Source organism: Tiliqua scincoides, chromosome 2 (genome assembly GCF_035046505.1).
Source record: "Tiliqua scincoides isolate rTilSci1 chromosome 2, rTilSci1.hap2, whole genome shotgun sequence".
Lineage (NCBI taxonomy): Eukaryota > Metazoa > Chordata > Lepidosauria > Squamata > Scincidae > Tiliqua > Tiliqua scincoides.
Genome location: NC_089822.1, coordinates 123,404,944 through 123,427,995, shown reverse-complemented (window position 1 = coordinate 123,427,995; position 23,052 = coordinate 123,404,944). Strand labels below are relative to the sequence as shown.

The window sequence follows — 23,052 nt, the reverse complement described above, 5'->3', positions numbered from 1 at the left end:
GAACAAGGCGATCTGCTGCTCCCATTACTGGCAACCCCCTGCATAATAATGCTGATCTCCATTTAAACCGCTTGGCAATCTGCCCTCATCTTGCCACCCTGTACATTTTGGAGATCTCAGCCATCTCAAAGTGCCAGGAACTCTTCCACCCACTCTAGTTCCCTCCCTCTTTGCATATATAACTTTGTCTGAATCCACCCAGCCTGCTGCCTTTCAGTGCCTGGCTGGCTAGGTTCCTCTGCTCTGACTGACAGCTTTCCTGTGTGTGAAGAAAGATGTCCATCTCTGTGACCAAGAAGACCTACTGGAGCACCACTGCTGCCCCCGTGCGCACCTTCAGCAGCCGCTCCTACACCCCAGGCCCTGTCAGCAGCTCCCGAGTCAGCACCACCTACGCTTCCTCCAACTATGGGGGCAGGTTTGGAGGTGGCAGCAGCAGCTTCCGGGGGTCAGGTTTAGGCTTGGCACCTGGTGGCATCACTGCTGTGAGTGTGAATAAGAGCCTTCTGGCCCCACTCAACTTGGAGATAGACCCCAAACTCCAAGAACTGAGAAGCAAAGAGAAGGAAGAGATCAAGACCCTCAACAACAAGTTTGTCAACTTGATCGACAAGGTGAGTGCCCCAGTTGTTGGCCTTTGGTCTTGCTTCTTTTGGAAAGGACAGGGAGGCAAGAGAATTGGCAGTTGAGTTCAAAGGCCATAAATCTGAATCTTTATTTATTTACTTATTTTTATTTTTCACATTTTTATACCACCCTTCCTCCAAGGAAATCCCTCCCTCCTTTTGTCCTCACAACAATCCTGTGAGGTAGGTGAGGCTGGGAGTGACTGGCCCAAGGTCACCCAGGAAGTTTCATGACTGACCAGAGATTTGAAGCCGGATCGTCCAGGTCTAAGATGAACTCCAGAACCACTACACCATCCTGGTTCTATGTGAAGTTTTTTATGATGATGATCTGGTTGAATGTAGCACCGTCGGTTTACGCTGCAGGGCACCTTTGCAAAGTGAACATCACACATTTCATTTATATTCTGTCCTTCTTCCAAGGAATTCAGGACAGTGTCCACAATTCTTTTTCACCCCCTGCACATTTAATCCTCCTAACCATGCTGTGAAATGCATTAGATTGAGAGACAGTGACTGGCACAAGGTCTCCCAATGAGCTCTCATGCCAGGGGGAGGGGAGTCAGAATCTTAATCTGGGTCTCCCCGCTATATTGTAATCTGACGCACTTACCATGCCAGCAAGATAGAAAAGTCTTTGCCTTCATGAAGCTTCCAGTCTTACAAGTGGGAGAAAAGAGGCAGGGAGCGAAGCAAATGTCATTCCATGTGTTGCAAATTTGATTTTGCTTGGGAATGAGTTCTGAGGGAATCGGAAGGGAAGCCCAAATCTTGTGGGGGAATCGAGCAGTTTCTTGAATCTTCCCCTAGCAAAGCTGCTGTAACCTCCCTTGCCCTCTGTGAAGCTTCGGTCAGTTCTCTCCAACAGTGGAGCGAAGATGGAGGCAAGGTGGTTGTGCTGGCACTATTTAGCCTACTACAAGCATCACTCTTCTTTCTGCCTATACTGAAGAGACTGGAAATGGATCTCAGGATGGTAAGTCTCTCTTTCTCTTCTCTCTCCCCCCCCCCCCAGGAATGAATTAAAGCAGGCTAGAAGAGGGGGCTGGAGAGCCATTTTGAACGGCATCTGTATTCCTGGCAGTCGGAGATGGTCCAAAACTTCCTGATGCCTGAGGCAGTGTGACAGATGCTACCCTCCCTTGCTGGTCATTGTGCTAGTCTCTGTTCCTCCAGCTCCCTAGACTGAAAAAAAGACAAGGGGGACAGAGCAGAAGAGGAAGCGTGGACGAGAGAGGTGGGCTAGAATGTCTGCAGTGGTCTAGCCCACCACTCTCTTTTCCGCACTCCTGCTCGGCCCCATTCATCCTTTTTCCAATTCAGGAGTGGGAGGAAGAGAGGGAGGAGGATCAGTAGAGGTGACTGGGAAGATGAAGGTGGGCTTCCTAAGCCAATCTGCTGCCTGAATCAGCCTCATGGATTGGCCAACTCTGCTGGCAGTGCAGGTTTTCTTCATTCAGACACGGGCAGTGCAAAAATTGGGAGGGCCTCGCCCATGACAGAATTTCTGGCAAGCGCCTCCATGCAGTCTGCCTTCCACACACTGAGGGGATGGGTATGGCAGAGCTCTCCAAAGTGTTTGAATGTTGTACCCATGATATTTAGAAGTAAAATGTGCATTGCCAGGAGTTCAAATTGACTTTGACAGCACAGGCCCAGTGCAGGTGAAACAAGCCCAGGGCCCAATCCTATCCAGTTTTCCAGTGCCGGTGCGGCTGTGCTAATGGGGCATGCGCTGCATCCTATGGTGGGGAGGCAGTCACAGAGGCCTCCTCGAGGCATGTTCCCTTGCCTCATGGCTGCATTGTGGCTGCATGAGTGCTAGAAGGTTGGATAGGACTGGGCCCTCAGTTTCCTGCTTAGGATAGGAGACTGTGTGGTGCCACAGCTATATGGTGGCTGTATTGTAGCCAAATATGACTACTACTACTACTACTACTACTACTACTACTACTACTACTACTACTACTAATAATAATAATAATAATAATAATAATAATAATAATAATAAATAGGAGCCCATGTTTGGCCACCGCCAAATTATTGTTTTTCTTAGAGGTGGCACCTTTATTACTATTGCTGAGATGACTCCTGTTTTTATTATAATAATAATAATAATAATAATAATAATAATAATAATAATAATAATAATAATAATAAAGACTCCTGGTTTTTATTGTTGTTTGCACTTGTATTCAGCCTTGTCTTTTAGAGAAACTCACACGGGGTGCCCAGTGACCCCCGTCACGGAGGGCTGGCTGGTCCCACTGGCTTAGCTTCAGCAATGCCACAACGTTAGGGTTTCCCTAACCAACCACTTGAGACCTTGGCATAGAGAGCTAGTGTGGCGTCATCTAGTCAGAGGCAGACTAGAACAGGTGAAACCTTGGTTCAAATTCCCACTCAGCAAAGGAGCTTTCTAGGTCTGTCACTCAGTCTAATCTGCCTCACAAGGTTATTGTAGGAGGAATCCTCCCCAATAGATTACTTCACTGCAATAGTCTCCTTTTTTCTGGCTTCAGCAAATCCTTGTCCCTACTTTTGCTGTGGTGATGGTGGGAAGATGCCTTGCTAAAATGAGATTACTGCGAGCTTCTCAATTTGCCACTCTTCAAGTTTGGGTCCCCTAGTCCACATCTGCAGAAGTGAAATCTTGGAGCGAGAGTCTGCCTGCCTGCCTGCCTGCCTGCCTTTGAAACTTGTATGCTGCCTTTCTGGCCAAAAAGGACTGACTTCCTCTAATTCACAGACACATATATCAGAGCACATGGATGAACATTGAGATGCAAGGTAGTGCATTGCCTGACACTTTCATGTGCTGGTGAAACTCATTTAGATAAGTGATTCTGGGGCAATATTCACAAGTGGCAGCCTTTTCCCCAGAAAGTTCAAGGCAATTTGAAAGAAGATGTAATATGTACACTGAGCTCATTTTTGTCTCTGATAAAGGAGTTTTGCAAGTCTTTGTATTGTGCTTCAGAAACCTGTTTGATCAATGGCAACAGTGAGGTGAAACAAATTATACGTATTTGCACATTATGGGAAGCTAAATCCCTCTAAAGTACCTTATGTCCTCTTCACACCTATGATTTGTTTCCAGCCATAGTTAAAACACTCTCGGCACAATTCTAACCAGGTCTACTCAGTACAGGAGGTCTGGCTCAGTTGGTAGAGCTGCCACCTTGTATGCCTGAAAATCTGAGGCTGCCAGCTCGAAACAACTGGAAGTACCAGAGAACTGAGGACACGCTTTTGCTGTCAAGTGGAGCATGGGAGGCAAAGGGCCAGAGAGAGACCAGACTGGAAAGGAATCCAGCTGGAACAAGGAGTTCTACGAAGGGGGTTTAGAACAGCCTGCCTATGTAAACCACCTTGGATTAAAGTCTGAGGAGAAATCTGACGACCAAAGAAAGGCAGTATAGATAGATAGATAGATAGTAAGTCCTATTTTGTTCAATGGGGCTTACTCTCAGGAAAGTGTGGTTAGGATTGTAGCCTCTGACACCTAAAATCAAACTACACATTATGTTCTAGTTTGGTTTTCTGCATGCACATGAGTGATTTACTTAAATATGAGCCACAGAGATGGGGGGTTGCCATCAGGATTGGCACTGTGGTGCATGAGGAACTCTGGGAATTATAGTTCTATGAGTTTAGGTAAGGGCCCTTTAGTGGATATTTGATTTGAACTAATGGTCTGTGGTAAATTCTTTGGGGGAATCCAATACTGGTTAGTCGTACAGATGTGCTTCATGTACCGGAACACATGAAACAGTTCCAGGGGCTGGGTACTTTTTTAGTTTCTTGTGGCAGCTGTCTCTGTGTGATAAACCATTGGTGAGCCTGATGTGCAGTGCGGTTCACTGATTTGTCCTGCCTGGAGTTGGAGAAAGGTTTGCAGACTGCTCTTCTGAGAACATTCTCTAAGCAGGGTCAGCAGCACTATGAGGAAGACTGAAGTGGTTGCCTCAGGCAGCAGGTTGGCAGGGGTACCGATCTCCACCTGCCCACTTGCCTCCACTGCTTCTCTTCCTCCTGGACTGAAAAAAGAAGAGGGAGTGAGTTGAAGAGAAATTGTGGTGGAGAGGAGAGTATTGGGCTGGAGCTTCTCTGCCACCCTTTCTCTTCTGCGCCACTCCCATCTCCCATTCTAGGAGGAGCAGAGGCTGGCATATCACTAGACAAAGGGGGCAGCACTTGGCACTGTGCCTCAGGAACCAGGAGGTCTTGGGCAGACCACATATGACAGACAGTGTGGTAAGCTGCTGTGTAGAGATGTGAAATGTACTGCTGCAAGAACCATTCTGAAGCAGTCTCCTTTTCGTAATTATTTTTAGGGGCTTCAAATTTTATGGACTTCTCACTGACTGTGGGATGGAGGGGGACAGGAAGGAAGAGAGCTGTCTGTTGACCAAGCTGGCTTATACAGTGAACATTTTGACAAATTAGTAGTGGACAAACCAGCTTCCCTGTATCCTGGGCAACGTTGACCAACTCTGCCTAGCTTGTCATATGGGGTTGACATTACTCTAGGTTTTAATGGTCTGCCTGTTTATGTCTCTATTATCCAAGCCTGGGCAACGGCTGGCAAGCAAAGCCTTGCCCGTTGCAAACCATATTTCAGCTTGGGGGGGTGATGCTGAATGGTCTTAGGTCAGCTTCTGGTGATGATATGACTTTAAAGCATGACTGGGGGGGGGAGTGTGGTGTGGGATGCCCAGCCCTTAGAAGCTGCAGCTGGCTTGATCAAGTCCTGAACTTCCAATGTTCGTGACTGTGGTCATGCCCTGGCGCCATCAGGGGACAGGTGAGGTCCCAGGGCAGGGTCCCTTAGCAACCTGGCACTGCCACTGAGCATAACCACCTGAAGCTGGACTGGAATTGTAGTCTGCCAATGCCCAGAGGCTACATTTCCTCAGCCATTTACACCAACACAGTCCACTGGAGTTGATAGACTTGCATAGTAGGATCCTGGTAGATTGGGCCCAAGATAAATGGGATTGTTGAAGAGCACAGACGAATGCACATTTACTTGGGAATTAACTGGCACTGACTTTTCAGCAGGCATGTACAGGTTCCTTTTAAGAGTTGGAGATGGTAGGACATGACTGCCACTCCCCTTTTCCAGTTTTCCTCCATTCTTCTCCATGTCTGGTTTCCTACTGATATCCAGAGTCGCCTGTGTGCTTGGCAAGCATCAAACAATTTAACCTTTCCAATGCCAAACTCTCATGTAGATGAGAACCAAGCGTTGCTTGTTTTATTTCCGCCCAAACATCTTTCCAGCCTACTAAAGGGAAATGAAATTTTTGAAAGCCCATTTAAATGTTCCTTTTCTAAATCTCCAGAGGTATTTTAACTGGATGGAATCCTTTCTGGTCCTTCCCAGGTCCGCTTCCTGGAACAGCAGAATAAGCTGCTGGAGACAAAATGGAGCCTCCTCCAGAACCAGAAGACCACCCGAAGCAACATGGACAGTATGTTTGAGGCCTATATTAACAACTTGCGTCGGCAGCTGGATGGCTTGGGCCAAGAGAGAGTGAGGCTGGATGCTGAGCTGGGAAACATGCAAGGGCTTGTGGAGGAATTCAAGACTAAGTGAGTGGGGGAGTGGCAGGGTGGGAAGGGGGTGTCAGAATGTCCCCTTCATGTCACATCTGAGTAAACAGCATCTTGCTGCACGTCCCATAGTCAAGTTTCTCTTATTTTTCATGTGCCCCCTGGAATTTTATGCAGTGTTTGGCTTCTTGAGACTATTATGTTTTGCTTAGAAAAAATTTACTTGTCCTCATGGATGCCTTTCCCTTTCCACTAAAGTTGCCAGTGGTTGCTGATGGCTTGAGTCCAATTGCTCAACATTCCTTTTTGCTGACTTTGGACAATGCAGATATTGTATAACCTCTCCAGTCTCTCAATCGTGGTCAATGCGAAACAGGTTCACCGTTTAACCAGGGTTTGAAGTTTCTTAACAAAACCTGGTTACGTGGGAACTTTTGTTAAGGTTGATTTGATGCCAATATATTCATAGAGTCCCATGTCAGTCAGCATGGCCTGACAAGGGGCTCAGGATCCTGTGAAACTAAGCTCCACTGGTCCCATCCCTCTCCCACCCCACTGCCTCCCTCTGCCCCGGAATGCCTTTGACCCACCTCCCCCCACACCCCCTTTCACCTCTCTGCCACCCGGCGGTTTGCTGGGCAATGGAGCACAAGCCCAGTGCTGGAGCTGGCCCAGCGTGGGCTCGCACTGGGCTAACTTCAGCACTGGACCCACGGTAAGGGCTCACAAATGTGCCAGCGGTAAGCCAGCACTTAGTGTTCAAATTGGACCCTCACTCAACAGTTTGTTTGAAGGTTAGCTTTCCATATATAGTAATGAGGAATCTTCTTCACTTGCAACACTGTGTTGCCTGAGGCCAGGACTGCGGAATGCCTTCTAGTAGTCACTTCTGGTTTTACAAAAACCTCAGAAAGCCTCCGGAGGCCAGGGAAATGCAATGGTGGTGAGAGCCAGCGGCTGGCACTACCACTCCTGGAGGTATGGTATCCTGGGGCATTTGCCTCCCTTGATCCCCCCCAGGTATGTGATCTCCCCTGTGATCTCAGTGATCTCCCCAGTGATCTCAGATCTCCCCAGTGATTTCCTTTGCTAGGCGTGATTTAGAAATAACAAAATCTTTTAGCCATGAAATTTTTTTCCCATGAAACCTGGTGTGTGAAGAGACGTCCATTCTACCCATGATCTGCTTTTGAGACAGGTGACTCTGCACTGGGTCATGTGAAGCAATTAGCATGGTGCTGTGACAGTGTTATTGCTGAAGAGAGAGGAATCTGACAGGGCTGGAGCATTCATTAGGACTGCCATGATGATGCCACTGAAATCTGCTCTTTTCCCTCCTGTGGTGAGTCATCCTTGCCCAGTCTGGAGCTGGGGCCATAGCTCCATGCTAGCACCAATTTTGCATGAAGGTTCAATCCCTGGCTTCTCTAGGTCGGGTTGTTTGCGGCACTGCAGAGATGCTGCCAGTCACTGCTGACCATAGCTCGAACTAGATGGACCAATGGTCTGGCTGAGTAGAAAGCAGCTGCATGTCTGGATTTAAAAAGGCACCAGCAGATTCTTCCACAGGAAAAATAGGGAGTGCAGTAAATACCAGAAACATGTTCTTATAGCTGCAGAGACTTGCAAAATGTAGGGAAGGTGGGTTGCATAGTCAGTACTATAGGAACATTTTGGCTCCATTCTTAGTCTCATTTTTGGTTAGAATTTTCAGTTACCTGCTTCAGAAATTAAAGGAAAAACAACCAGCCCATTTTAAATCATCGGTGCTCTGATCATTAGAAACCCTCTGTCATAAGAACTCTACACGTGGTAGCTTTGTCCCATGTTGGCTCTAAGCCCTCTAAGCCTTCTGTTCTCCTTGTCTTGAGCACAATGACTATTTCAACAGCACATTGCCAAGAGGGTCAACGAACCTGTTTCACGACAGTCGTGACTATTTTTAGGTGAGGCTGACTGTCGTGTCCCAATTTTCGAATCCTGCCGACTATGCCAATTTGTCCCGTCCAAATATCCCAACTCCCTTTTAATGCCCGCTTTTTGGCTAATTAACACCCTCTTTATCTCTAGAACAACAGCTGTGATGTGTAAAGGAATGAACACAGAACTCCTTATCCATAGCAACTAACCAAATTTATTGCTATGGACAGAGACACTCCCTGCAAGTCCTCTTGTCCAGAGGCTTTCCCTCCCCAAAACTCCACTTCTCAGTGGGTAAAGGTCTGAAGCCTCCAGTTCAAGTCCAATCCGGTCTCCAAAGCACAGTCCAGTCTTCCCAGTCTTCTGTGTCCTCCAGCAGAGTCCTGGCAGTCCCCTTCTCCTGTAAGTCTGGGTGAGCTAGCCCTCTTAGTCTGGTTCCCTCTGGGTCAGGCAGCGTCTCCCTCTGGGTCTGGGTCAGGGTTTTCCCTCTGGGTCAGCGTCCGGCTTCTTTGGTCCTGCTGAAGCTGCCTTTTATCCTTAATGTCCCATTAAGTGCAAATGCAGCTCAGCTGTGAGCTACCTCCTTAGTTCATTCAAAGCCCCATCAAGGTCAAATGAAGCTCAGGTGTCCAACCAGGTCTCCATTGGCCTTGATTGATTACAGCTGTGGAGCCAGCCCTGCCCTGCCCTTCCTAGAGCTGTCAACCAGCTGTCAAAACATGGACTTGCTGTCAACACCACATCATCCACCTGATGATCTTCTGATCTTCCATTACACTGACACATACGTCTGCTGTACCTCTGGCACATGACGTTCTTCTGTACGTGCCACAGAGCATGTTTTTATAATGAAGAGAATATTGCCAGCTGGGTGAGAAAAGGCAGTGCTGCCTCCCCAAAAAGAAGGTCTTGAAAATCACTGTTGCATAACACTTGGTATCTGAAGGTATGAAGGTATTCCAAGGTCTGAAGTGCAACTGGAAGATGTGACTGAATGATACATGAAACAGACTTGCAAATCAGGCTAGGCTCAGTTATTTATTTCAGCCCCACCTTTCTGCCATCAAGGTAGCAAACGTGGGGTTCCCAGGCAGCCTTCCACCCAAACATTGAGCAGACTGGGTTCTGCTGAGTACTGGAAAGGCTGCTGCAATATGTGCTCTGCTATTTCTTGACCTGATTTAATGTTTAACAGGAGAAGTCCTTGAACTGACCCCTGCCCAGAAACTGGCACTGCCTGTCCCTTCTGACCCAGACCTGCACAATGTGCAACTTATCAAGGCCCACTAACCATGAAGGGTATTTCACCAGGTGCTTGGATATGTCTTCACTTTTGGGAAGCAGGATGGGATGACTAAAACAGAGGGCCAGCAAGCACCTGACAGTCTACAGTTGGTGGGTTGTATTCAGCTTAGAGGGGTCACCAATTGTGCTTGCCTGCCCTAACCCCAAGTGTATGGGCACAGTTGTGGTTACTTTGTGGGGAAGGAAAGGAGGGGTTGGGTACTTCGTGCATGTTCAAATGCAACATTGCCTTCGTATGTTTCTCAGCAAGGAGAATGGCTTAGAAACGGCTTAGTGCTGGTTCATGATAAGCCACGCATGGCTTGCTTGCTTGTAGCCTGTAATTCTGTTTCTGTTCTGACAGGTACGAGGATGAAATCAACCATCGTACTGAGAAGGAAAATGAGTTTGTCCTGCTGAAAAAGGTGAATGAGAGAGATCAGTCATGTTTACTGGTGAATAATGATCATTTCCTGGGAGGACCTTGTGGGAGTGTCTCTGTTATAATGGTGGCTTGTGCTCTGTCCCCTTAGGAAGTGGAAGAAGCCTACATGAACAAAGTTGAGTTGAAATCCAGTCTGGATTTGCTGTCAGAGGAGATCGACTTCCTAAGGAAGCTATATGAGGAGGTACATGTGGACTGTAAAAAACAGGATCTTGCCTTCTAAAACATTTCTTCTCCCTGGGAGCGTCAAGCAGTGCCTGCCAAAATGGAAAAGGGGTAGCACTTTCTTTCCACAGATAGGAAGTGGAAGTGGCACTTTTTTAAAAAGTGCAAACTAGGCTGAATCAATAGAGTAGGAAGAATTGCCTGAATTTTCTGCACAACTGTTAAAGGCAAAGGTATTTCTCCCTCCCTGACTTTGCACCAGGTCATCCTAAATTCAGACCTGTTTGAATTGACAGGTCACCTATTCATAACGGGCAATGATTTAATAATAATATCCTGTTCCCAAGGAACGCTAGGGACTGAGGTTCTGTGAAGGAGCTGGGACTCTCTAACAGAATTCTCTTCAACACTCTTGCCAAAGCTCATTCCCAGGATATTTTGGAAGAATCTATGACAGCAAAATGAACACTAATTTATAGTGTAGGTGTTCCCTTTTAGTTTCAGTAGTTGCTGCAACAGGATCCATCACGAAAGCAAAGCCAAGAAAATAATTTGTTTTGCATTAAATCAAATTGCAGCCCTAATAGTAGGTGAACAGTAAATTCATTAATAGCCCAATCCTGTCCCTTGCCAGCCCAGAGCATGCAGTGCCACTGTTGGAGTACAGACTGCATGATGGGGGGATCTTTTTTCACTTGCCTCCATAGGCTGCCTGGCCGCCAACGGGTCACCTTGGATAGTTGGCATAAGTACAAGTGGCCTCGAGGAGTGCTGGGCCAGGAAAAGGGGGATAGGATCTTGGCGTGTGCTGCTGCTGCGATCCTCCCCCTCCTGCCCCCAGTGCAGCCTACTCCCCACTCCAGTCCTCCCCCACTGGGAGTCACTGGCATATGCATGGGCCTCCAGCTGTCTGTGCCATTGACTCCGAAGTGCATGATGACAGTGCAGTTTTTGCACCACCTGACCACAGCTTACTCTGATGGATCGCAAGATCCTTCAATGTAAGCCCAGCATTGGATTGGGCTGCCTGAAGCATTGTATTCTCAGGTTGAAACAGATCACTAGTTCAGAATATGTATCCTTCTACTCTGGACTGTTATTCTAAATTGGTGAATTCTCATCTAAGCTTCTGTTGATTTAGTTTGCGAGGCAATGAAAAAAGACCTTGACTGTTGATGTACCCAGAAGATTAGGTTTAGCAAGGTTTATCTCATTAGTCTGCATAGGCATGGATTCTGTTTTGCAAAGTGCTTTGCTTTACTGGACTCTTGAGAAACTTGCTTTCACTTCCATGTGATCTAGGAAACCTCCATGCAGGTAACTGTGAATGGAGTCAAGGGAAAGATCTATGGAAGGAGGAGAACCTTTCCCAAGAATTGATGTTGGTAGAGAGGACTGAGAGCTTGTCCATTGGATGAGACTGGAGGGAAAGGTCTTGCTAAAACAAAAACAGGAGGAAGAGCAGTTTTGAGGCTTCTCTTGGATTCTTAAGGCAGTTTGCTCCTAGGTCATGGATCATCACAATCTTTGCTTCTTTCTTCATTGCAATGCAGGAGATTCGCGTCCTGCAATCTCTTATCGGTGACACCTCTGTGATCTTGTCCATGGATAACAATCGCAGTCTAGACTTGGACGGCATCATCTCCGAGGTCAGAGCGCAGTATGAAGAGATAGCTTCCAAGAGCCGGGCTGAGGCAGAAAGCATGTACCAGATCAAGGTGAGGTCTTTGCTTGCACCTCTCATACTTGGGGGCATAACTGAGTTGACCTGGCCTGATCAGAGCTGCCACCCAATCAAGGTTGAATGGATGACTCCAATTTCAGAAGCTATCTCCATAAGAAGTTGGAAAGTTGCAGGCTGAGTTTGTTCATGCTTGTTATGTGACTTATTTCTAGTAAGAAACGAAATTCTGATGGACAGCTCATGTAAGCTTCATGTGAATGGGAGTCACTGTTGATTTGTTAGTAGATTGACAGCTCAATCCTATCCACACTTTCCTGGGAGTGAGCCCCATGGACTCTAAGGGGGCTTACTTCTGCATAGACATGCATAGGATTGGGCTGTGACAGCCCAATCCTATGCGTGTCTACTCAGGAGTTAGTCCTCTAAACTTGGTGAGACTGATCGCATAATCCCATGCATGTCCATTCAAAAGAGGCTTATTCCCAGGAAGGTATGTATAGGATTGCAGCCTGAACCGCAAGTAAAGTGTATATTGGATTGGAGTCTGATTCAATTGATAGTTTATTCATGCGCTGTTGGTATTGTGCACTCTTTGATCACCTTGCATGACTTTGATGGACTTGGCCAGAGAATGCAAGTTGGAGAATGAAGCACAGGAAAATGTTTCACTGTGCAAAAGAGAACATTTTGAAACATGCACCCGCCCAGATAACAATGAAATTTGATTCTGGTTTTCCCAACTTCAGCAGGCCGCAGCTAATGTAATTCACATGCTCCAGCGGTTCTTTGGGCCACTGCAAGGGTGGGGGAGGGGCAATGACAGCACTTCCGCGATTGTGCCGCCAGCAGTGACAAAAGGACTCTTAAAAAAACAATGGGGGGTTGCCATGGTCCCCTGGAGGGTGCAGGGAACCCACAGGCACTTCTGCAAGCCTCCAAACTCCTCAAAAATGTGATGGAGATCCCATTTCCAGTTTTCATCTGCAGGGAGGTTCAGAGGGGTCTGCGGGCTCCCTGAACCCTCCAGAGGACCATGGCAACCCCCAGTAAGTTTTTAAAAAGCACTTTTGTCCCCAGTGGTGGCGCAACCATGGGAGCAGAATTGTCTCCATCACCCTACCCTTTAAGAGGGTATAAACAGGGCTTCCCTGGCTGGGTCATTGAGGTGCCCCAGTTTGAGAGTTTCTGAATACTCCCTTAATATCCTACTTCTTTTGCCTCGCCAATAAAATAAATGGTTGGACTGTTCATAATTTGAGTGGCTGAAAAGTGGCAATCCTAGGCTTCGTGACTGGGACTCTTGAGGAATTTGAAGTCATGTGAAAATCTGTAAGTTGCCATATGTGAAGGGGGAAAAAATAACAGCCTGTTTTCTTTTTCCTTCAAATCTACTCATGGGAAATTCTTTAGAAAGAATTCTGCATTTTGTGATTGGTGGGGGCAATCTGGGTAACTATGCCAACCAGCCAGCATTTACTGGTTTGGCCAGTAAAACTACATTCTGCCATGTAAATGTTTGCAGATTTGAGGGAATCAGTCAGTCCCACATATAGAAAAGCTGAGTTTTGCAAACTCAAAACAAACAAAATAGGTTATAGCTTCCCCTACTGGTGGGGATTAACACACACACACACACACACATATTCACACACACACACACACACACACACACACACACACACACACCACCCACTGACTATATACTGGGTGGAACTACTCATGTGCTATTGCTCTTCCAGCAGGAAGCTCGACTAGATGGGCCTATGGCCTGATCCAATGGGGCTATTCTTATGTTCTTAAGAGGTCCATGTACCAGTGTGGACCCCCTGGAGGGAAGATTGCAGACCCCCAGTGTTAATCAAACTCAGTTTTCCTCTAGCACTGCCCATCTTGGCTTCTGCCCTGTAGTGGCCTTTTCAATCCAAAGTTATCATCTTTAATCCGGGTTGTGAGAATGGGAACAGCAATGGCAAATGGGGCTGCTAAGGGGAGAAGAAAAGAGGGCATTTGGGGATGTGGGCAATGCCTTGAATTATGGGTGAGCCTCAACATTTGACATGGGGATGGCTGCACTTTGCACTTCACTATGTAAATGATCCAGCTTGGCACAGAAAAATTCTTGAGCATTCAGAGTGCATAACATAGATAATCCCAGTCACAACAAGTCCTGTGTTATTATCCTCCTGTTGATGATGCAGCAGAGTGCAGTGGAGAGATAATAGCTTGCCTAAGGCTACCTAGTAAGATCATAGCCCAAGTGAAGTTTAAAACAGGGATTTCCTGGTTTATGACTCACCATTCCTCCCAATTGCTTTTGAAAGACAGCCGGAAATCGTAGGAGACTACGGGCCCGATCCTATCCAATTTTCCAGCACCGGTGTAACTGCAATGCAGCCACGAGGTACGGGAACAGATGTTCCCTTACCTTGAGGAGGTCTCTGTGACCGCCTTCCACCACAGGATGCAGTGCAAGCCCCATTGGCACAGCTGCACCGGAACTGGAAAATCGGATAGGATTGGCCTATATACGCAAACCATGTCTCATGTTTGCATCACAACATTTCTCCAAGAAATGTAGGATATTCCCCCCCCTGTTTTTACCCCTCTGAGTTAAAGGGGTGTGTGTGAGAGAGAGAATCAAGGACTATAAAGGTACAATGATGTTAATCGCTGAGCAGGGTTTTGAACCCATGTCTCTGAGTCCAGTACTCTACCTACTATGCCACACTCATTCTCCAGGCATAGAGAATGCCTGGAGAAGGTTTCCACTTCTAACATTTTGTTTAACCAACAAAGAATGACAGAGGTAAAGAGGCAGGTTTCAGTTTGCAAAAGTGTCATACTCTGTGGTTTTCTAATTTCCACCCTTTGCTGTCATCCTCCTCCTCTCAAGGTCTTCCCAATAACTTTGGAATACACATAAGACTTGTCTTCTTTATATCCCTCCTGTAGTACCAAGAGCTCCAGACAATGGCTGGCAAGCATGGAGATGACCTCCGCAGCACCAAGAATGAAATCCATGAGCTCAACAGGCTGATTGCCCGGATACAGTCAGAAATTGAGGCTCTTAAAGGCCAGGTCAGGAAACCCTTGACAATTCCAAACCAATTGCCTGATTATGATTGGTGGACACAGCTTCAATTGAGCCTGAAGTGCTTTGTAGAACATCACTGGCAAAAAAGGCAATTGCAGAACTTACCATCTACATGTTGACAGTGAGGAAGCTGAAGGAAAGAAGGGTGGTAAGGGATGAATGTGAGCCAGCTGAGTTATAGGACTGGTCCCATTTGGGTGTGAGTATTGATGGGTTAGACCAGCGGTTTTCAAACCCTCCAGGAGTTTGAAAACCTCTCTAAGTTCTTGCAGGGGTGGGGGCGGAGGCAGCGGCGCGATCCCCAGGATCACTTACCCAAGCCTCCTGCAGCCTCCTGGGGGTAGGGCTGCCTACGGAAAGCTTCTTAATTCATTGTTAATTATAGCGTTGCATGTGCTTCGTATATTCATAAAGTGCTGCTTTAATGTCGTCGGCTGGGTAGGTGCAGCAAACTGCTAGTAAAAGGCCATCTACGGCTAGAAGAAAATATTTTGCCTTTTTCCTCATTTATTCCGATTGCTAGTCAGGGGCAAGGCAGGGATGTTGGAAATCCTGCCCACAATCACTGAGCCCAATCCTATCCAACTTTCCAAAGCTGATGCAGCCTTGAGGTGAGGGAACAAGCATTCCCTGACCTTGAAGAGGTCTCTGTGACGGTCCCCCCACAGGATGCTACCCAATGCCCTGTTGGCATGGCTGCATCTGCACTGGAAAGTTGGACAGGGTTGGGCCCTGCATCTTATTGAGACTTCTGGCTTCAGTGGTTTCAGCTGGGCATAATCTTTTGTGCCTTCTTAGTGTAATTTCTTAGCCACACGGGCTAGAAACTTGAAGGGTGTTTTTTTGTTTTTTGTTTTGCCTGGCCCACAGTTGTACATATTTGGTCCTTGTTGCGTTTGGCAACATTGGGCAGAAATGGTTTAAAGTGAAAGGTGAGATTTCAGGAGTACTTTGTGCTCGGATTCAACAAAAGTCAAGCCTTCTGTCCTTTGTATGAAAGATAGAAGGCAAACTTCCCAGTGCATACATGCAAGAACATACATACATATATCTGCTGAAATATTCTCTCAAGAAATGATTAAAGGCAACTGAGCCCTGCCCCCTAGTGGTAGGTTTAATATTGTGACAGCGCCAGTGATCCTATTCTTGATCACTGTGAAATTGGCATGTTCTTTCTCTTGGTGTCTCAGCTAGCTGTCTCCCTCTTCTAAAGGTTCTCAGGTGGCAGCTCTGGCTCAGAGAATCTGGACACCACTTTGGCTGGTGCATCAGCTGCAGCCCTTCCTGGAAAAGTCAGGTCTGGGGACTGTCATACATCCCTGGGTCACCTTAAGGCAAGGCCAAAAGGAGAAGCCAAACTTAGGCCAGAAGGAAATACAGTAAAATGTCATGATGTTTTGTTCAAATGTATGTATGATGCCAAGATGTATCAATGCTGAATAGTGCTTATGAACCAAATGTTATGTAAGGAGAAAATGTATTTTGCTCAGAAGCAGCCTTCTGCTCAAGCAGGCCCAGAGAAGCAACTTTGCTCTCTTTCTTTCTGAGAGGGTCTGTTTGTGCAACAGGCCACTGTAAGCAACTTAATGCTAAATGTTTACTCATGTTTACTAATGCTGAAACTAATCATTTATGCAAATGCTTGTTCATGCAATGTTATGAGTAAATTAGTTAGGTTTATATATATGATCCCATAAGACAAACAGCAAGATTCATTTCTGCCCTCTCTCTGTTTGAGACAGTTGGAAGTAGGCAAAAGGTACAGCTATAAATCATTCCAATTAAAGTGCTATTTGACAGCTAGCAAATAATTAGAGAGGACCCCAGCTAAAGGAATATCCAGTTTTAAGGAATGTCCGGGCAAACCGCCAAAGGACCTGATATGTCAAGATGAGTGGCTAATTAGCAAAAGTTGTATTTTGTACAGTTTTAATTGTATGCAATAGGAAAAGCTAAGGTGAATGTTAGAATGTGATTCAACAAGATTCCCTTTTTAGCCAAATAAACAAATAAAGTACACAATAATGCTTAAGAACATATCAAATGCTAGAAGCTTGAGTGTTTTAAGCATTTCACAAATAAACAAAGGCAAATTTAGGGGTATGCTCAGAGGACAGAGAGTGGAGGCTGGTCAGGCAGTCCTGAAGGGTGTTGCTCTTGGCAGCCTGCCAGAATGATGAGTTCAGAATGATCCAGTTGTCAAGAAGTTAATTGAATTGATAAATGGAGCCAGGCTGAACAGAGAATACACCCCCAAAAGCTTGGAAGTCAAACTGGACAAAAGGAGCAATTTGGACATAATTAAACCAGGAAAATAGCTTTAATAATTACTGAAGCTATTTTTTAAAGTACAAGTATGGTATTTTAAGTGAATTTAATAGGAATAAAAGTTAGTTGGAGTACATTCCAATTCTGTAAGATTCAAAGTCTTGTTTGATGTTTTAACTGAAACATAACTCATAAGAAGATTTGTAATTAATGAGAAGTCAAAAGATGCACCGGCCAGGAAATGAGATAATTTAAAGAACTTATCTCTTAGTACCATGAAAGAGACATAACTCAAGTCAGTTTAAGAAAGTTTGAGCTAAGCAGCCATTAATCTAGTCTCACTAATGAGGACACTTGTAAATCAAGTCCAGCTAACTAACATTGTGTCTCTAAGATAAGAGAAACACCTGCATAATGAGTAATAAATTGTCTATGAAGTTGTTTAATTGGCCAACATTCTTGAAAATCCACTGGTCAGCAAAACATTAATGAAGCTCCTAAAAGCTGACAGAAAAAGTTAAGTTTAAGAAAAGAGTTCTAAAAAGAGAAATCTTTATTTAAAGTTAGTTTCCCTGTACAGAATAAATATATGTTTACTACTATACCTTGCTAACATCTCCTAAAGTACACATATAAGAGAAAACTTAGTTTAAACAATGCTGGCACACAGCCCTATGAAGCCTGGTACTAAGAATGTTAAAGAGATGGTCAAGGTCAGGCCAATAGAAGAATAAGCAGAGACAGGCAAAGACAGTAATAATTGGGTGAACAGTGCCGCCTCTGGACAAGTTTTATGCAAATTTCTATTTTTCTTATTGGTCAGCTCAACCTAGCCAACCAAATGTCTGTAACACGAGCTAATTAATTTCTAGCGAATGAGAGTGTGAGATTTAGAGACAAAGAAGTCAAATTACTATTTAAACAATGTACACCTATGGGAAGATTGCTTTTTCTTTGGGACACTGAGAGACCACAGCTCTCTGTGTTCCCCATTTTGAACCACCAAGAGAAGCCCATTGCTGGCAATGAATAAAGCTTGAAGATAACCACAATTTCAGTCTGCTGAGTTTGTTTTGAACCCTAAAGACACCGTGCAACAACCTCCCAGTGAAGCTATTGCCACATGCTCTCTATTTGAGGAGGAGCAGGAAATGCAGCTGGTCTAGAATGCTGCCAGCAAGCTGCTGCTGCTGATTTGGAGTGTGTTGCTCTATCATGACTTGAACTGCATTGACTGCCTCTTTATTTCTGATCAAGTGCTGGGGATGACCTTGAAATCCCTCAGTGGTTTGGACTGAGGTATTTAAGGAACCCTGCTCTTCCACCATCCTGCTCACCCACTGAGGAGGCTCTTCTCCACTGCCATCTGAAGTGTAGTGTGCAGTTTGGGATTTTCTCAGTTGCAGTCCCTAGATTAAGTCCTTCTCCCATTAACTTTTTGAAGACTGGTAAAGACTTGACTGAGGTAGGCCTTGAATGTATTTTAATATATTCCCTGGAATATCTTTCTCCAGTTCTTATGGTTGACTGCATGTTTTGATGTGTTTGTGGTCTTCCTAAGATGTTGGTTGGCTTTATAGTCTTAACGTAGCTGCCTTGAGAGCATTTGGGCCGAAAAAGCAGCTTATAAGACTTGAACTGACAAACCCATTGAATGCTTCTCTCCTCTCAGCATGCTAACCTGGAAGCTGCCATCACTCAGGCTGAGGAGCGTGGAGAGCTGGCAGTGAAGGATGCCTCCAGCAAACTGGCCGAGTTGGAAGCTGCCCTGCAGGCAGCCAAGCAAGACATGGCCCGTCGGCTGCGGGAACACCAGGAACTGCTGAATGTCATGCTGGTCCTGGATATTGAGATTGCCACCTACAGGAAGCTGTTGGAAGGAGAGGAGCACAGGTGAGGGCCAACTAAAACATGCGCTTCCAGCAACCAAATGTATGCCAATTATCCTGTTGAGAAGGGCCTGATCCTAATTTCTGGTCCTCTTGTCAATTACTATCCTTATTTTTTCTTTGGGGAGATGTTCAGGTTGTTATTGTTATTTCCCCTCCCCCCCAAATATTAACTCCCCAGAGTCCTGCTTAAGTGACAAGGGCAACAATCATATGCACAGATTTTTTGGGAGTAAGAACAAAAGAACCTCAGAATAAACATGCACCGGCTGACAGGTTTAGTTCCACTGAAAGCAACTGAGCTCAATGCTGAAATCCTATATACACACTTACTTGTGAGTAAGTCCCATTGACCTCAGTGGAGCTTACTTCTGAACATATACATATGCGTGTTAGCTTAGCTAACATCTCCCATTGATTTCAATAGGATTAAATTCTGTGACTATAGGCGCACTGGGGTCTGATGTTAGTTGTGATTCTTCCCAATTCAGCACTTGCAGGGAACTTTATGAGACTCAACAGAAACTTATTTTCTCTCCTTTCCCAGAAAGCTCAAGAGGAAATTTCATGAAATGAGAATGCAGGATGCACCTTCCTCTCTGTATTGTCAAGTTGTATGCTTGTGTAACTTGACTGATTGAAGGGAGAAAATGCCAAATTAGCATTTGTGAGGTGTGCACTGACCTCTCCTTCCCCCCACTTGCCAATGTGCACATGCAGGGTGGAAAATTTTCATTCTATGGTGATTTATCCTTCCATGCACAAGCAAGCTAATTGCTATGTGGTCGAGTGGCCATTCTTGAGACTTCAACTGAAACTCTAGATGTTGAGCCCGAGACAGAGACCGTTTGATCTGTACTTTACAGCACATGCAGCTGCTTAGGAAGTGGCTGCCTTGCTAGAGTGCAGCACCTGCTTTGCATGCTGTAGGGCCCAGGTTCTGTTCCTGGCAGCATCTCCCTGCTTGCAGTCTTGGAGAGCTGCTGCAAGTCAATGTAGACAGGCAGTATATAGATATTCTTAATAATGATTGATGAGACCAAGCGGAAGGCAGCTTCAGAAGCTGAGGATCCCTGGCCAGTAGATACAGTCTCCTTCTTCTATATAAGTTGCTGCCTGTGTTTTCAGCCCTTCTTTGCCTCTCCACCTCTACCATTCCTCAGTATTGTTTTGTTTTTGTTCTGTAGACTGGAGTCAGGGATGCAGGCTCTGAGCATTGAGACAATTCCACTTTCAACTGGCTATTCCGGTAAGCAGATATTCTGTTTTGTTGAAAATCTGATATACGATGAATTGGCATGGCCGTGTTTGAGGCATGAAATCTAAGGTAGCTACATGTGTTTTTTTTCGCCCTCAAAAAAGGACTCTCTTGCCTTTACTGTTGTTGGCAACCTTCAGTCTCGAAAGACTATGGTATCGCGCTCTGAAATGCCTTTAGCATCTGCACAAAAGGCAGAAGTTCAACAGATTAAGTTCCCCATCATGTTTCTATGCCAGAGAAAGGCTTGTGTGTTGAACTTCTGCCTGTCACACAGCGTTTAGAGAGCCTTGCTGAGACAAAAACCCATGGGAAAGATGCAAATGTGGAAACCCACAGGCATGGGAAACACATTATTTCCAAGGATTATTCTAGTACATTTTGAATGTGGGAGTTCTTTGAAAATGGCAGTTTGAAATGCTAAAAGAAAATGATTAAATCAATGTGTGTGAAGATTACTTATATATTTGACTAGATTGTCTTTTTGCATTGCAACGTCATAGTTGTCATTGCTAGTATTGCCACCTGACGAAGAAAAATGGTTTGGCTGCTCTTGTGCAGCCATAGAAATCTGCACATAGAAGTTTTTCACAATATGGAAGTATTTATTATTATTATTGCCTCCTATTGTATGCAGATCAAGTTTCACATGAACATGGGACTGCTAAAGAATTGGTAACATTCACCCAAAGTGTGAAGGATCATATCACTGCCATTATTTCTGGGTCAGAGGGGACGGATGTGTTGGCAGGATGACTGATGTGCCTTGGGATGGCCCGCTAGTGAGCTATGCCACTATTGAGAAGTTCCTTCTTTAAATGCTTCAAACTGAAATGGTGCACAATCAGTCCCTAAGTACACACTGACTTCTTGATTAAGGCATGGTAGGAGGCAACATTGCTCAAGAAGTCTTCCTATTAGGAGAGGGTGCTCATTGTTCTGAGAGCTATCTGAGAAAAACTGTATGCATATTGAGAAATGAAATGCATATTTTTAATTTAAGAATTAAAGCTGCATCTGCTACTTTGTCACATCAATGAAAATTCTTTGTAATTGGGCAACACTTTTTATAAAAAAACTAATTATTTTTTAATATGAGTACTTATGAAAGCTGTGGATGATAAGCACCATCTTAGCAGAAAGGAGTATTCCCACTTATATGGAGAGTGAAGGGCGAATGCCTCTTGCAAGATGACATCTGCTGCTACGTACACCTTCTAAAAGCATGGGAAGGATATTCCTTGTTCTTCAAAACGGGTGCTAAGATGCAAATCTGTGCAGATTTTTATCTGCAACTATTTAGAACCAATTGTCCAATTTTTAGTTCAGGAAAATCTCCTTTGCGCCAAGTACCGATCCAGCTTCTCTGTGCTTTTTCTTTCTCCTTTCCAGGTGGCCGGTCCAGTGGGTTCAGTAACTACAAGGGTGGATACAGCTCTAGCTTTTCCTACACAAGCAGTGGCTACGCCATGAATTCTGCCCCACTGGAGAGCTCAGCTGTCACGAAGACCAAGGCCATTGTCATCAAAAAGATTGAGACCCGGGACGGGAAGCTTGTGTCCGAATCCTCGGATGTGCTGTCCCAGTGAGCTGCTGTTGCCCCCAATGTGAACAACCTGTTACAGATGACAGAGTGCCTTAATCCCAGTGAGCCTTCCATAGTGGGGCTGATGGGATGGGAGCAGAGGATGGTAGAGAACTCGCCTCCCTTCTGACTTCCTTTTGCAGGTCCCCCATATCATTCCCAGGACCCTTCTCTTTCCCACTCCCACAGAGGGACAGTGATTTGCATCTTCAACCCCAGCAACAAATCTTTTCCCCTTGTTCCAGGCATGACCCTGTTCCTCCTAAGATCTGGGGTTACCAGCTGCTCATTGGGGGGGGAGGGGAAGCAGAGGCTGCTCTTGTAGCTCTAGCAGCAGCCTAAATGTCAAAATCGTCAGGCAGTGTCTGCTGCAGTAGGGAAGGAAGCAATATTGCCCCGCCAGCTGCAGATCCAAGTGCTAGGAACACATTCCTGGCTTTGCTCAGTAACCAGCAGCACTTTGCATAGGATTCTTGCAACGCGCTAGTGCAGGCAGACTCATTTCAAGAGGGTCTTGCAGTCACCTGACGTGCAGGCAGTACAGGAGGCACACTCCCAGCCCTCCCTGGTGGCTGCATGTTGTAAGGGAAGATCAGTAATTATTTTTAGTGAGGTTTGTCTGTCACAGCTGATCTTCTCGTTGTGGAGCAACTGAACCCAAGAAGGATTTGACCTGATCTCTTTTTCACATCTGGACCAGCTTTATAAATTGCCCCCACCTCATAAGAGCATAAGAACAGCCCCACTAGATCAGGCCATAGGCCCATCTAGTCCAGCTTCCTGTATCTCACAGCGGCCCACCAAATGCCCCAGGGAGCACCCCAGATAACAAGAGACCTCATCCTGGTGCCCTCCCTCATATCAGAGGCCAGAAAGTGCTGTCATTCTTCTGTGTCCTAGTTCCCATCTGCCTATTCATGCTAAGTGGGGTAAATTGGCCTCCAGGTTGGTCAATCATCACCTTATCTCAGGGTGTCCAAAGTTTTTGGCAGGAGGGCCACATCATCTCTCTGACACTGTGTCGGGGTCCGGGGAGGGGGGAGAGAGAATTAATTTACATTTAAAATTTGAATAAATTTACATAAATGAATATATTAAAGATGAACTTATATGAATGAATGAAGGTCGTGCAGTAGCTCAAGGCCTTGCACCAAGCAAGGCTGACCTTTCCTTTGCTGCCACTGCTGCATCACTGACGTGAAACAGCAAGCAGTGCAGGGAGCCCTCATCCCACCGCTCACATGAGAGGTCAAACAGTCGCCCTCACACTGAGAG

General features: G+C 45.7%; 1 protein-coding gene across 1 annotated transcript; it reads left to right on the top strand.

Annotated features, from left to right (window-relative positions):
• Window positions 1–275: 275 nt before the first annotated feature.
• LOC136639675 (keratin, type II cytoskeletal 8-like) lies at window positions 276–22,362 on the top strand. The gene is made up of 9 exons (XM_066614075.1): window positions 276–614; window positions 6,016–6,224; window positions 9,754–9,814; window positions 9,923–10,018; window positions 11,553–11,717; window positions 14,636–14,761; window positions 18,718–18,938; window positions 20,122–20,183; window positions 21,585–22,362. Exons 1-9 carry the CDS (start codon window positions 276–278, stop codon window positions 21,779–21,781), a joined length of 1,476 nt encoding a protein of 491 aa, XP_066470172.1. The 3' UTR covers window positions 21,782–22,362.
• The last annotated feature ends 690 nt before the right edge of the window (window positions 22,363–23,052 follow it).